The sequence below is a fragment of the Rhineura floridana genome, chromosome 9, assembly GCF_030035675.1.
Source record: "Rhineura floridana isolate rRhiFlo1 chromosome 9, rRhiFlo1.hap2, whole genome shotgun sequence".
Classification (NCBI taxonomy): domain Eukaryota; kingdom Metazoa; phylum Chordata; class Lepidosauria; order Squamata; family Rhineuridae; genus Rhineura; species Rhineura floridana.
In genome coordinates, this window is record NC_084488.1 from 51,491,508 (window position 1) to 51,508,004 (window position 16,497).

The window sequence follows — 16,497 nt, forward strand, 5'->3', positions numbered from 1 at the left end:
GACATGTCCTCCAGCATGTCATCTCTGAATAGTAACTGTGTGTAGTCCCTCCGGACTAGGGGGCTGCTTTGGTACATCCCAAACTGATGGCAGGCTACCTGTGGAAAATGGTCCATTGGACTCACCTGAAGGGTGATTTTCACAGGTACGCCTGCCATCACGTCCCTCCCTTCTGGGGGTCTATGGTTGCTTTGTTCCTCCTTTATAGTATATTTGCTATAAGTTGTTGTGCCTTGCTCTGTTTCCCTCGGTTAAAACCTCTCAGCTTAGGTGGTATGCTCTGTGTTCTCCATGTTCCCATGCCTTTTCTCCGTTTTTTCCTTGCTGTTTGGGCCTGCGGCCTCTGTTCCTTTCAGATATGCCACTTCGGACTCGTCGCGAATGAAATGGAGTGGGAGGGGCTCGAGGCCCAGGTTTTAACTCGGGTGCATTCTTGCCTTCGGACGCTAGATGGCAGTAAAGCCCAAACTGATGGCAGGCGTGCCTGTGAAAATCACCCTTCAGGTGAGTCCAATGGACCATTTCCCAGGAAGTGTAGCCTGTGGTCCCAGAATCCAAATCTCTTGCATCAACACCACCTTGGTAGCTAGTCATTCACCCGGAGTATTTTTCTTTCCCTTTCTACTTCTCTTAAGTATTGGAAGGGAGGATGAGAAAACTATCTGGGCCCCAAAGTTATTGAGTTTCCTTACCAGAGCTCCAAAGTGTGATGCCTGAGGTCCACAGGGATGATGTGAGAAGGATAGGATTTTAGTGATGGAGCTTGAAAACTGCATCTTGAGTTTCAAAGTCTGATGTCATTTCTTTGTAGCTGCTCTTTGCAGTATCATTTGTTCCCACATGGATGAGAAGAAAGGGATATGTGTCAGTGGGCTGTATGAGTGATGGCAATCCTTCAGTCACATCTCTAATCCGTGCTCCAGGGAGATAGCATACCTGGCGAGTCAGTAGATCTTCTCAGCATATTTGGGTTTCAATCCCATGCAGCAGGGGGTCTCCCACTACTACTCTTCTTTTTGTGGGGCGTGGTTTCATTGCCTCTGCTTGACTGAGCTTCAGGCTCTTGCTTGCTGTTACATGGGGTCTCCTGTAATTCTTCCTCTGCAGGCTGTTCTCCAGTCTCATCCCCAAATGCCTGCAAGAGGTTCCATGGAGTTTCCTCGGCTTCGTTGTTCCTCTCCTCAACACTCTTCTCTTCAGTTTCAACATGCTGCTGTTGTTCCATCTCCTGTACTTCTTCGCTGCTGTTGTTCCAGCATTCTATCTAAGAAGTCTTTATCTTATTTTCTTGAGTGTGGCCACTCGCTGCTCCAGGCCTCTCACTTTTTCTTCCAACAGTACCAACAGCTTGCACCTGTTGCACATGTATGCCATGTTATTCTCAGGCAAGAAAACAAACATTGCGCACACCTTGCAGATCATGACCCCTGGAGTGTCCTTTCCATCCATAGTCTCTATTATCTTTTGTTTTTTTCTACTTGTATTGTAATGTCCTGTGCTTTTCCTCTCCTCCTTGAAGGTAAACAGGAGAGTCCCACTGGCATGTAGTACACTCTAGAATAATTCTTTTTGTTGGGAAACTCCAGTGCCAAACTCCTTGCTTGCTTTGTTTGCTTGCTCTGAAAGCTGTCTTGCTTGTATATCCTCTGGATCAGCTAAGGCAGCTCCCTCTGCTCTGCTCGGTTAGGGGTCAGGATTGTTCATTTTACAAACACAAGTATAGGTTATTTGTTCTTTGTCACTCCAGAGACCAATGATTCGACGCAACCTGAACCCTTTTTCCAGAAGTTGGCACTGCATCAAGTAAGATTACCAGCTTTTCCAGTTCTATCAGCACAATCTTCCCTTGAAGATTCTCTTCCAACAAGGTCACGCTCTGTATCGCCAGAAAAAACAAAAGGCAAAAATTCATTGTTGATAGGACTTTCTACTGGTCTCTTTGATGCAAACAATCCAAAGGTAAGCGTAAAAAGTCATAATGTTGCAGCATATAGACCTGCATGCAAATGGTCACATGAAGTGATTGCACATGCATGGTTATTTAATGCTTATGAAATTGTTGGATTTGACAGTCTACAGAAAGCTATACTTTTGTACTTACGCTTGCTTTTTGTAATAATTTAATTTATTTTATTATTTTATTTATATCCCGCCCTTCCTCCAGTAGGAGCCCAGGGCAGCAATAATGGAAATGGACTAAAAATTTTATATGTATATATGTGTACACACATACACACTATTTTTATCAACATGCTCACATGTTCAGATTTTGATTTAAGATACTATTTTATCTTTCAACCAGCTTTGCTTCTGGATCTGGTCATGTAATGTAGTATTTCTTTTTAGCTGCTGAGAACCTGTTCACTCCCAGACCTTTCCAAGCTATATAAAACACTAGTTGATGTTCCCAGTGTTGCTGATGTACAGGATCAACAGAATCTTGATATAGATGATATGGAAGATGAGCCTGTCAAAGGAGGACATTCTGACTCTGAAGACATGTGAGCACCAAACCTCTCAAAAACTGAAAAAGTGTTTGCCTAGTAATATATCCATAAAGCATTAACTTAAAAGCTTTTTAAAAATATTTAAAAATCTAGTACAGCTACACTAAAACAGGCTGTGGTAGTATTTTGGTGGGTTTCCTCAAGGGAATAAAATTAAACAAATGCTATGTTGTGAATTGCAATGAAAATGGGGAATCCAAAAAGTTGTGCAGAGCGTATCTTCTGTATATAATAGGCTAAGTACTGAATGTACCTACTTCCAAATCACTACCCATCTTCCTATTGTCTGAACGACTGTCCTGTATAGAATGCTTAAAAATGTTAACTTACTGAGTATGGGAGAGTCAGCCACAAAAGTCTGATTATCAGTGCAACTGCTATTGAAGGAAGTTGAATGCCCATGGCAGGGGGGGCACTCTGTGGACTTAGCTTCTGTGTGAAGCAGAGGGGGCAGAATGACTGAAGGCTGAAGAGGAAATTAGGAGGTTACTATCTAGGGGCCTTTCTGGACTTATTTGTTATAATGGTATTGTTGCACATGGGGTGGAATTATGACACTTTGTGAAAGATCCAGAATGGATCCTCAATCATTTCATTTGTGTAAGATGTGTCTGAGCAGCATCCTACTTTCTGTGTGGAGAGGGGCGGGGTTGGTGGGCATTGCCCTCTAGTTCTTAGTCATGTTTTCTGTCAAGCTCAACATCAAACTGAGGAGCTGCTGTCTCCTTCTCAGTCGTGCATACGTATACAACCCATGCCCATGGTAGCAATCATTAACTGCAGGTAAAAATTAACCATGATAACCAGGTTTGCCGTAGCTCAAGGCAGACACAAGTAATTCCTTGGGGACCACCTGCCCACAACATCTCTTGTCTTGCCAGGATTCAGCATCAGTTAATTGACCCTCCTCCAGCCCACCACCAAATCCAGGCGCCTGTCTAGGGCTTGTGCACAGCCTCTCCCGATTCAGAAGTTACAGAGAAATAGAGCTAGGTATCATCAGCGTGCCGATGACACCTCACCCCAATTCCCCTAATGATTACTCCCAACTGTTTCATATAGATATTAAACAGCACTGGGGACAAGATGGTACCTTACGGCACCCCACAGTACAGTTGCCGAAGGACTGAGTAACAATCAGCCAATGCTATTCTCTGAAACTGACCCTGGAAATAGGATTAGAACCATTGTAAAACAATGCCCTTGATACACATCTCGCTAAGTTGGCTCAGAAGGGGTAACACAGTCAATGGTGTCAAAAGCTGCTGAAAGATCAAGTAAGAATAGCAGGTTCACACTTCCCTTGTCCTTCTCCCAATAAAGGGCATCCATCAGGGTGACCAAGGCAGATTCAGTCCCATAATCAAGCCTGAACCCTGATTGAAATGGGTCAGGATAATCTGTTTCATCTAAGAGTACTTACAATTTATATTATGATTGTTCCTATCTGTATAGTCTTTAAAGAAAAGATCCCCACACATAAGGTTGGAAAGCAAGGGGACAATTGAATAAATGCATCTAATCACTTGTGAAAAACATTCAATATTCATCTCAATACATTTAAGGCGTAATTTATATGTTACCTTCAGCAGTGTAATAGCTGCTTACTCTAGGCTAGCTCCCATGTTACAGTGGAAATTTATGAATGTTTTCATTGAGTACTTTCCGCAGTAGTGTAGCAGCTGTGATAGGGATACTGTTGTGGCGGGTACCCATGTGATCAAAACATCAATGTGTTACCCATACAGCATGGTAGCCGTCCACAGAGGTTTTGCTACACCAGTCACAAAGTAGAGGTACCACATGGATCAGCCCTTGACTCAGGCTCTTTGACCAACAGCAGTAGCTCATGTTTTGCAATTTTACTTTGGCCTCTTTAAGATCTGCTTCTCCTGTACCAAGGTAATGGCATACAAACATTTTGCATTGCAGTACGTTCGGGGAGGCAGATTCAGATTTGCAGGAGCTTCAGGCTTCAATGGAGCAGTTACTTAGAGAGCAGCCCAGCGATGAATTCAGTGAAGAGGAAGAAGGAACTTTAAAAGCTGAATGCCTAGAAAACGGCACAGCAGTGGATGAAGATGACAACAATCCCAGTAGTGAAAGTGCCCTTAACGAAGAATGGCATTCAGGTATACCTTCATTTCAGTTAATGTTTTTTCTTGCAGCATTATGACTAAATGGTTTTGGTTAGAGTCTCTCTCTCCAACTAATCAAAGACCCTGGCTTGCTGCAGATCACCTCTAGAACCTGTAAAGGCAAACTACTAGAATATACAAATTATATAGATATTTGGTTGGTACATCTTGTTTATTAGTCTGTCTGTTGTATTAGTCTAATTAGATACAAGCTCTTTTGGGCAATAATTGAACAATAGCTGATTTGAGATAGCACTGCTTATGGTATAGTTAACTGCAAAATGTATATTAAAACTAAGAAAATAGGAGTTGTACTCTCATGCAGATTATAGTAGATGAACAACATTCCTAAACTAGATAAAACCAAATACCTGCCTGGTCCTGCATGACATCTTCAGGACTTGCTGACTCCCCAAAGTCCCTCAAAAACTGTGTGTTTACTAACTCTGCACATGTGCAATGCAGTCATCTACAGACAGAGGGTACCTTTGTACAATTCCATTTTGAATACAATGAGGATCTCTAATTCTGTGCGAAGTGTGGGAGAATGCACAGCGGTTATAGGCTTTTCCTATTTTATGAAAGAACCCAGAAACTTTTAATGAAATTCTTCTACATATATGGTGAAGGTGGTAAGTTGTCCTGAAGTTTTCTTCATTCTATAATTTTGCCACATTCACCCTTCCATAGAAAATACGTTCACAGTAAGCACCTACCCTTCTCTGAATGGGGTGAAGGGGGCATCCATCTATTACTGGGATGCTCCCTATCTTAGTTTATGTAGGGTGGATATACATTGCTAGTGTTGATTGTGATAGGTTGTGTCCGAGTGGCTCAGAATAGAAACTGTAAGCCACATCTTGTTTTGTAACTTTTACAGAGATTGTCAATTTTTTGTATCTTGAAAGATCATCTGCATATTACTCTTCTTCTCTCTGATTCGAATAAGATTACAGAAACTATAGCTAAACTCCTGTGGTTGAGAGTAATGAAGACACGAGTTAAAATCTTACCCAAATAAACAACACTGTTTCCCTACCTGTCAATAATTTGCTCTTGTGTCTCATTTTTGTATGTTAATGGATGTATAGGTCTAATTGTGAGGGCAGTTGAGAAGTTAAATAAATTGATTGATTGATCTATTTACATGGGGGAGAGGACTTGCAAGAGAACTCTCCTGCCAGTGGCCACTTCTGCTGAAATGAAAGTGTCTAGTCTGTGGTGTCAGATAAAGGTAGATGGGGACTTCTAGGTGGCCAGCCTACAGATCTCAACCAGGGGTGCATCAGTGGAGAATGCCACAGAGGTACCTCAAGACCGTGACATGATGACACTTAGGAATGTGTTGATAGTCATAAGGAGTATGCAAGCCTTGTACCAAGTTGAGATGGTGGTGCTAGAGGTCTTCTTGCCTAAAAATCTAGGGTGAAAGGACACAAACAAAGAAGGTTGTGTGTAAGAGTGAGAGACTTTTATGGTTCTCCACACATCAGGTTTGTGCCAGAGAGGGTCTCTGGCTGGGTAAAATTAACTTCTCTGAGTTCCATAGAAAAGAGATTTTAACTTTGCTTTGAATACCAGGTGAGGCACAAGATGACTCTGCTTCTGGGCTCCTTTGGGAGGAAGGTTGGGATGTAAATTTAATAAATAAAATACAATAAATAGGTGTTTTTTATTTATTAGATTATATCCCACCCTTTTTCCCAGTACGAGCCCATGTTTTTTGACATGCATGGCACCTATAGTGCCTTGCAAATGTAATCAGAACCCTGACCATTACTTCATATTTTATTTTGAAACACTGAAATTCAAAATCAATTCTTGTAAGGTGACATTGGTTTTATGTTGGGAAATGTTTGTTAAGAAACATACAAAACTGAAACATGTTGCTTGCATAAGTATTCAATCGCTGTGCTGTGGAAGCTCCCAGTTTACACAGATGAAAGAAATTGCCCTATTGAGGACACAGTTACCTGACCATTGGCCTCCACCTGTGAACCACTAAAGTTGCTGTCACATTGTCAGGATAAAAACCCTACTGTTGAAGGATCATTGGTCAGGCTGTGTATCGGAAGGAAAATGAAGACCAAAGAGCATTCTACAGAAGCGAGAGATGATGTAATACAAATGCATAGATTAGAAAAAGGATACAAAATAATATCCAAGTATTTGGATATTCCAGTGAGCACTGTTGGATCAATAATCAGGAAGTGGAAGCTGCCTCACACCAGCCAGGCACTGTCAAGAAAAGATTGTCCCTCAGAACTCAGTGCTCAAACAAGGAGGAGACTTGTGAGCAAAGCCACAGAGAGGCCAACAATCACTTTGAAGGAGTTACAGAGTTCAGTGGCTGGGAGATAGAGTAATGGTGCACCAGTCAACCATATCAAGAGCTCTGCATAACACTGGCTTGTACGGGAGGGTGGCAAGAAAGAAGCCGTTACTCAAAAAGTACCATCTGAAAGCACTTCTGGAGTTTGCCAGAAAGCATGAGAGGGCTGAGCTGCGATGTGGGAAAAGACTTAGAAGTCAGATGAGACCAAGGTAGTTTTGGCAAAAACTCAAAACACTATGTGTGGCGCAAACCTAACACTGCCCATGCCTCAAGACACACGAACCCTACAGTGAAGTACGGTGGTGGCAACATCATGCTGTGGGGATGCTTCACATCAGCAGGAACTGAGCATCTTGTTAAAATTGAAGAATGGATGAAGCAAAATACAGGGAAATACTGCAAGAGAACGTGCTTCAGTCCACTAAAAAACTGACGCTTGGGAGGAAATTCACTTTTCAGCAGGACAATGATCCCAAGCACAAGGCCAAAGCAACATTGGAGCGGCTCAAGAACAAAGAGGTGAATGTCCTACAGAGACCTAGTAAAAGTCCTGATCTCAATGCCATTGAGAATCTCTGGCGCTCTTTGAAAATTGCTGTCCACAAGTGATGTTCAACCAACCTAAGTGACCTGGAGCGAATCTGCCAAGAAGAATGGGCCAAAATTCCTTTGACACTATGTGCAATGCTGGTACAGTAGGGCCCCATTCATACGGCAGGTTAGGTTCCAGACCCCCACCAAAAAGCAAAAACTGCTGAAAAGTAGATCAGCTGTAGCGCGGTGGTCTGGAACCTTAACCCGCTGATTGCACCAGAGGAGGAGGAGATCAGCTGTAGTGCACTACAGCTGATCTTCCCCTGCTCCTGTGCAATCAGCTCGAGCACAGGAGTCTGATCGCGCCAGAAGAGGGGGAGATCAGCTGATCTTCCACTCTGGTGAGATCAGCTGGAGCTCAGGGAGCTCCAGCCCCCCCTCCAGCTGATCGCCCCGCTGGTGCTGTATTAGCAGAATGCCAAAAAGCGGGGCACCGAGAAGCAGGGCCCTACTGTACATGCTTACCCCAAAAGACTTAAAGCTGTTATTGCAGTGAAAGGTGGCTCTACCAAACAATGTGTGTGGGCTGAATACTTATGCAAGCAACCTGTTTAAGTTTTTTACGTTTCTTACAAACATTTCCCAACATAAAACCAATGTCACCTTACAATAATTGATCTTGAGTTTCAGTGTTTCAGAATAAAATATCATACAGAATGAAATTACAAAGTACCATTTGTAATTCAGTAATATGAGAGCACTGGTCAGGGGTCTGATTACTTTTGCAAGGCACTGTTCATCAGACACTTGACAGCCCATGGTAATGGCAGTTAGGAAGGCTGTCTTGAGGGTGAGAAGTGAAAGCGAAATGTCCCTTATTGGTTCAAAAGAAGGTCCCGCTAGAGCTTTAAGGATTATGTGCTGTTTTCAGGAGACAACCAGCGGATGATTGACAGGCTAAGAAGAGTCACCTCAAGAAGAAAGCAGAGTAGCTGGGGATGAGGATTGAAAAAAATGTGTTTTACCTGAACAGGACCAATTATAGAGCCAAAGCTTCTCTATGAAGAGTACTATATTTTAGACCCATCTCAAGATCATGCTGAAGAAATTGGAACATAGAGACAGTAGCCTTGGAAAGGCCTATTTTCTTCCATTTGCACCATCTTTTGAATGCCTTCTAAGAGGCTTCATAGATGCTGTCTGAGGAGGGTCTGTAGAAGGCTAGTATGGTGCCCACAACTATCTTGTGGTAGCATAGTTTAAGCAGCACCAGCCGTTTGGCAGCCTGGCAGCTAAGTGAAGCTAATCCAGGTTTGCATGTAGTGTTGGGCCCTGGATGGATGCAATCCACACTCATCATTGATGTGAACTAGCTAGTACTTAGGGGGATGCAGACCTATACCAGTTTTTAAGGTTACACACTATTTAGAATTCAGCTGTGCAAGGCCATGTTTCAAATACATTTTTCAGTCTCTGAATGGATATAGATATTATCCTCAGTTGATTTCTGTGTGTGCATTTTGTGATATATTTCTAGCAGGTTTATGTGCATGCATGCACTACACACACAAATGTGTACACACAGGATCTATGTTACTAAATATCATATGTTGGAGAATTATATTTTGAACTTTACCATTTCTAAACAATAGCTGCTAATGAAATATGACTGAACTTGTGTTGTCATTGGCTCTCCTTAAAAATGTCTCGGGCTAAATTGATAGAGGTGTGTCTGGACCAGTAGATCTCCAGACCCGAGATGTGAACAGTGTGGCCAGTTAGAAGCTCACTGCTGTATATACCTATATTATTTTACAATATTATAGAATTAAATACAAGTACATACACAAAATTGCAAAGTGAAATTAACAAAGCTTCAGAATTTGAATTTACTCTCAGAAATAAATGGATGCATATTGATAAGATTACTATGAAACAGGATGTTAAAATATTTTCCTGTTTCTTTTGTAGATAACAGTGATGGAGATAATGTCAGTGAATGTGAAGAATATGATAGTGTGTTCAGTCACTTGGAAGAGCTGAGATGTAACCTGGAGCAAGAAATAGGCTTTGAAAAATTCATTGAAGTTTATGACAAAATAAAGGTTTGTGGAATATTTTACATGCAGAAACCAGAAGCAAATTTGTAATCTGTTAATTATGATCTATCATTGCAAGGTATGACCTTAAATTAATTTGGATTTATCTGTCAAATTAGTTGTTCTGCTATAGTTTTCCAAAGAAGAAGCAGATGTTGTATTTCATTCTGGATTATTTTGTTATTTTCCATTATCTCAAAAAGTACATTTCTGTGCCTTTTCTCCTAGGCTATACATGAAGATGAAGATGAGAACATTGATATTTGCTCAACAATAGTTCATAATATTTTAGGAAATGAACACAAATATCTGTATGCCAAAATTCTTCATTTAGTAATGGCAGATGGAGCTTATCAGGAAGGTAAATCATCTGACTACTGTATTTATATAGTACAGTACATTCTGTGTTACCTGTTGCATAGATTACTCTTTTGTTTGTTGCTGTAATTGCTAATTCTGATATACACAAGGCTTCCGTCCCTACTCCCAGATGTTGCTATTAAACATAGTAAATGGTATATATAGAAATCCTTCCTCAATTTTTAAAATCTGCCACCAAACTAGAATAGTAAAAACAATCCTCATGTCAGCAGGATACATACATTTACAGTTTTTGTTACTGCCACTTCCAAGAACCAATTCCCATTTTGAGATATTGCCAACAAATTCTCAGCGGTCCTAAAAATGTCTCTTATTTCTGTGAATTACCTTTTATTGAAATCTGACTAGACTAGATGATATGTGAATATTGCATATAATAAAGATTCTTAAATAAATGGCTGTTTATAAAACTTAGCTATATGTTGGCGCAGTGCAGACTTAACTGTGGATAAAAGGTCAGAAATGCTGAAAGGTGGAATGGGGGAGGTGCTGCCTGTTCTCCATTTGTGAATTTCTCTGTTCCTTCCTGTTTCAAAGCTAACCATGATGCAGCATTACATCTGCATGATGTTAATGCTAATCAGGATTTGTGCTTTTACTAATTTTAATTGCTTTAAATCGAATTGTGATTATATTAACATTAGGCAGATGTAACACTGCACCATGGTTAGCTTCAAAAGAGAAAAGGAAAAGAGAATTTGCAGGAAGTAAGGGGCAGGGGAAGTGTGTGAGCCTGCCTGCTATATGCTAATGTTTTTCCTAATCACATGTACTTATTTTATTCTTTATATATCAGGGCATCCAAGGTAGTTTACAATTTTAAAATACTAAAAATAATATCAAATGTAAAGTTGGCCCTGTCAGGGAGGACAGGGAGAGAAAAAATGCAACTGGAGCAGGCCCTGATGTTGTCTGTGCCTTCCTCCCTCACACTTTCCTTTTTTTCCTCCAGGGCAGATTGTTCAGTTGGCTGGGAGGGTGGGGAGAGGGGAAAGTCTGACTGGAGTAGGCCCTGAGGTTGTCTGCACCTGCCTTCCTCGCTCTCTTCTTCTTTCTCAGAGGACACATCGTGTCTGTTAGCTCTGGGGGAGGGACAGATGTTATAGCTGCTCTAGACCATTATCACTAAAATTTATTTTCTCTTCACATATGCAAAGTTTAAATCTTTGCTGCTTTAAAGTTAGATACATCAGTCATGGCAGCAAATAAGCTTAAGAACAGGCTTCAAATAAAACGCACAAATGGGAGATGGTTTACTGTTAGTGGAAAATGCAGTATTCATACATCACTCTCAGGCATCTTTACTCTTTGTGAATTTTCTGCCCTGCATTTTTTTAGCTTAATATGAGGTGTTTTAAACGTAGGTGTGTTTGGTAAATTGTTTTCTTCATTATACTAAACACTTTAAAATTTTCTTTTACAGACAATGATGAGTAACATGCTTTGGTGACATTCTGAGCCACATGTAGGTGTACGGATTTTGTTAAGTAGAATAACAAGGCACACTTTTAATCTTATTGATTGCGTGGAAGAGATGGAAAAACATGACACTTCTCGCTGAAAGGCTGTTTATAGATTTCTCCTGACATATAGTTTCATTCCTTCAACAGATAACTGAAAAGGCTACATTTCATTTAAAATGAGTAGCAAAGAATAGAAAGACTGACTCAGAAATGATTTAGAGATTATCATGTATGAATAAGCCCATATCATATTAGGCAATGCTGTTTGTTTAAATCTAAGCTGTTAAGAAGAGCAGCTCAAATTACAAAGACCTTTTTTAAGTTCAGGTTCACTTTTTTATTTAAAAAAATCCCAATTGGTACTGCTAGCATTTTTGGACAACTGACTTTGCTTTCTGTTCGAGAGAGTCTATAATTTCTCAATCATCTCGTTGGTCTTAAACACATATTATATGGAAGTGAGTCTAACTGAAAATGATTGAGCATTTCCATATGAAGTGATTTAGGATCAGCGTATTTTGAGTATTTCACCTTAATGTGTTTGTGTGTGTATATATATAGATAGATAGATAGATAATGAATAATCTTTAGAAATAATCAGTATTTTTGTCAGGGTCAATTTACCAATTTTTCCTCCAAATCAAAGCAAATAGTGTATCATCATTTTATTTTGTTTCTATCAAGTGGGTTAAGGAAAGAGTTGGGAGTTGGAGAGAGAGTCTGCAGTTTTCTCCTATACATAACAGAAGCTTCAATATGAAGAGTGTTTGTTTCTGTAGTACTGTGTACTGTCTGCTGCTCATTTTTGGTTGGTAATTAGGACCATCCTAGCAGTGACTGAGATGAAAGTTACTACAAATGTTGTGCTGCTGGTGTTTTGTAAATAAGCTATGTATCTTGCATCCAGATCTTCCAGAGGAAACTAGTTAAATTTTATTTGCTCTGTGTGTACTCTCTTTCTCTCACTCAGAGAGGAAGGGGCACTTTATGGGAAAGAAAACAAATTCCTATGAGATGACTTAAAATATTTCTAGTGTGCAGCAGGTAATATCAGCAAGCTAGCTGAATCAGCTGTAATGCTTAAGATCCAATTTTTCTGTTGAAAAAGTAACACTATGTTCCCTGGCTAAAATGCCAAGGAGAAAAGTATATATGTAAACACACAGTGACTCTAGCACAATATTTAAAAGTTGTATTATTTCTAACCACAATAAATAAATGCTTGACCTTTTTGTATGATAATTTAGATTTATCTTTTGATTTATGTAACTAATTTCTTTCTTGATGAAGGAAACAAAATAAAAATACTGTTTATATTTTGTTATGCTTTTGGACTAAGTTTAAAAACTTGACTCTATATTTATTTGTGATCATATTAGGCTATATACCCTTTTTAACCCCATTCTGATCTCTGTCCATTTAACTCTCAGTGATAGCCACAGAAGTTCTATTATTTATAGTCTACCTTTTTATTTCAGACACAGGGGAACCAATGGGATTTATATAGATAAAATATTCTGTTATTTTTCCTTTGGATGTAAACCAAAAGTATAGGTCACAGTTTAAAAGTGAGATCCGATATAATGGGAGCAGACCTCTACTTATGTATCAAGGCTTCTCCTTTTCTCTCCTCTGCAACCCACTGTGTGCCTGCAAAATCTGCTCCAGAGTCTTCCCAACTCCCCTGGAGTGGGGGGGGGCATACAGGATTGCTGGAGCAAAAAGGAGAAACCAGAAGTCCCATTGTGCAAGTGGGAGGACAACACTGGATGTCACCCTAACAAAAGACAAGAAGCATCCATAATCATCTCCTCTCTCTTTCTTTCTTAGATAGGGATTCATTATCCTCCTAAGGCCTAGTTATCACATACAGCAACTAAAGTAAACCTGTTCCTGGACTGAACTTCTTCAGCCAGAACGAATGGGCTCACATCCATGAATTCTCCCCCATAAAGAAGAAAACAATCCGTGCACATAAAACACTATCATGTTGAGAACGTTTCCAGACTAGCATGCTAGCTTTCTAAGTGCAAGCCAGCCCCCCGGAGCATTCATCCTCATGTTGGCCCCAGCTACAATTTGAAGTGATATGGTCCAGAAACCCATTAAGCACCTCTACTACTCTTTGAGAGGTATGCGTAATAAATTTCTATGAACACACATCTGAATAGAGTCCCTCTGTAACACAATTTCAGAGGATACTTGGCTGAGATCGAAGATACATGATTTATCACTTCTGTTTGGATGTTACAAAGACTGAATTCATACTGTATTCCTAATGATCTGGCTACATGAAAAATTCAGATGTACAACTTCTGAATATGTTCTTCAAGGAATGTTTTTCTTCATTGTTAGGTGTGTGTGTTAGTATGACTAACAAGGGAAGAAAACGCAAATAGAACATAAATGAAGAAAAATGTGTTAGCTACATGCAAAACTTCTGTTTTCCCCTAAATGAGACCTCCAGATGTTGCTGGACTACAACTCATCCCTAACCAATCCCAAACTGCCTCAGGCTGATAGATGCTGGGAATCTAAGAAAATATGGAAGGCCACTGGTTCCCCACCCTTGTCCTAAGCATTGATATGCAAGTCAAAGTAAAATACTCTATTTGTCAAGAACAAAATTTCTGCTTTTTGAGTTGATCATTCAGTCAGATCTATAATGTAGTCATTCTATGCCCAAAAGCAACTGATGTGATAAGTTCTGTCTTTTTAACATAGGGGTTTTGAGATTCTCTTGGAAGAGTATGTATACATAGAGATTTTTCTGGATTACTTTTAGTATTGCATTCTACAGTCTGGGCTATTGTTTGTGCAAGACATAGTAATAAAAGTGTGTTATTTTCAATGTCTCTTATAAATGGGGACACCTAATACTGTTAAAAAACAAAATCTGGGTGTAACACGAGCACAGTGAACCATTTCTGGACTTGGACAGAAAGGGATAGTAGATATCACAAGTGCCATAAAGTATCTAGTGTGACCTAGAGAACCAACATCATGTAGACCTTGTGTCTTGATGGACACTGAAGCCTCTTACAGCTCATCGGGTATTCTTGAAAGGCAGCAAGGAATGGGGCAATGTTTTCTTCATGTGTTATAAGGCAGATATTAAAAACTTCTGACAGCAGGAGTCAAGGAGTGGCTCTTCTTTCTCGCTCCCCACCTTCCCATGGTTGTCATTTCTTTCTCCTGGCATGAAAGCAGGCATTGTGCTACCTCCTGGGCTACATCTGTCTTGTTGTCGTCTTTTCACTTCTCTTTTACTTGAGCCTATTCTAAAGGTTTTTAACCCTCACATTTTTTATGCTCAAATCATCCCTTAATCCAATTCTACAATATTATGGAAGGGAACTGAAGATCTTTACCTTGGAATAACCATCTCATACTGCGGGCCATAAAGCATGTCATCCTGGGAGACTTCCACTTTCAAAGGCTTTTGAAAAGGTCAGGCCAACAGGGCTTCTGTAGTCCACACTATCATTTAAAATGAATTTTTCCACCCTGATGGAAAATCCCTTGCTAAACAAACCTACTGCAAGACAGGCACATGGGTGTTATTCAGATCTTCCCTGTATTTGCCCACTTTTCCCTGCTCACCTAAGACCAGTCTGAAGAGGTAACGGAGCTTGTCTCCAGGTTCCAGTAAAAGTAGATAAAAGTGCTGCCTGAGCTGTTCCGAGTCACAGAACTTTAATTATGCACTAGTGTTCCATCTCCAGCTTTTTTCACTTCTTAATGCATCCGTGCAAATCACTTTAGGAGTGTATCTAAATAATTACTGTCCAGCTATTATCATGCTATTCCATCTCCTGGAGGGATATCGCAACCCAGACTCAGAGGCACCTATGTGTGTGAAGTACCTGTCAGTGTCAGAGGTTTAAGCTTATTTCTATAGAGGAAAGGGATCTATTCTAAGAAGAAATTGAATCTGTAATAGCTCATTAGGTCAAGTTTTCTGTCAGTGTGTTTTTCTATTTAACGTCAAAGGTGGCAGGTAGATTAGAGCCAAAACAGCCAGGAACAGTTCCTACCAAAACTACAGGCCAGGAGAGGGGAAATGGGAATTATTCCTGTAAACAACCCTCCAATAAGTGGTCTTCCTTCCTCCTCCTTTCCCATCTCATTGCCTGAAGGAATCAGCAGAGGTGTGTTTTCTGCTAAATGTTTTTAATACTCCTAAAAATATGGACAATATGTTCATATCTCATAAGTAGAAGCACCATTAGCAGCAAGAGTTCAGGGATCTAAAACAGTGTATCTGGTCAGGTCTCGCAGAGAGACCTTAGCCAATGGGAGAGGGGCCTCAGGGTATCTGCTATCTAAGACTCCAGATGAACCATCTTACTGTCTTGATTTTTCTTCACCATTGTCCATACAGAAAATACAATTTTGACAGAAAACATTATTTACAGCACCAAGTCAGTGACTTGGCAAGAAGAGACGCATATCTTTCTTTAGAAGCTTCTTTTCATCTTAGTGGAGTCCATTGATAATAACCATATATATAAACAGATTGGCCCAGCAGGCCACACCTTGATTGAGCAGTAGTCACATTAACCAGATTGTTACAAGGTTTCATAACACTGCTACTGAGAAGCTAATTGCTTCTCCAACAACAACAAAAACTGAGTTGCTTCACCTGGTTCAGATATTAGATGAAACACATTTCATTACTAAAATCTGACCAAGGGGAACACAAGCTGCCCTTTATCATATATCATCAGTGGTACATCCACTAAGTATTGTCTACATTCACTTGCTTTCCAGGGTGTCAGACAGTCATATCAACCCCATACATTTAAAGCACATTTATACCAGTTTAGCAGTCATGGCTTTCCCTAAAGAAACCTGCAAACTGCAGTTTACCTCTCACAGAGCTACAATTCCCAGAATTATGTGGGGGAAAGCCGAGTGGCATAAAAGCGCTTTAAATGTATGGGGTGAATGTGACTGGGGTCTTTCCCAGCCGTACCTGGAGATGCTGAGGACTGGACCTCGGACTATAACACTAAACTACATCCCTTCCCTTCTCTA

At 40.3% G+C, this 16,497-nt stretch overlaps 1 protein-coding gene across 3 annotated transcripts in view; it reads left to right on the forward strand.

Annotated features, from left to right (window-relative positions):
* NEK1 (NIMA related kinase 1) overlaps nucleotides 1-12,776 on the forward strand; it is a 71,833-nt gene extending 59,057 nt beyond the window's left edge. For all 3 annotated transcript variants that reach the window (XM_061584097.1, XM_061584096.1, XM_061584098.1), the window contains 6 exons: nucleotides 1,748-1,959; nucleotides 2,347-2,501; nucleotides 4,440-4,639; nucleotides 9,486-9,619; nucleotides 9,842-9,974; nucleotides 11,418-12,776. In XM_061584097.1, coding sequence (XP_061440081.1) covers nucleotides 1,748-1,959; nucleotides 2,347-2,501; nucleotides 4,440-4,639; nucleotides 9,486-9,619; nucleotides 9,842-9,974; nucleotides 11,418-11,431 — 848 coding nt within the window. In that variant the 3' untranslated portion in view covers nucleotides 11,432-12,776. The remainder of the gene's footprint in view (nucleotides 1-1,747; nucleotides 1,960-2,346; nucleotides 2,502-4,439; nucleotides 4,640-9,485; nucleotides 9,620-9,841; nucleotides 9,975-11,417) is intronic.
* The last annotated feature ends 3,721 nt before the right edge of the window (nucleotides 12,777-16,497 follow it).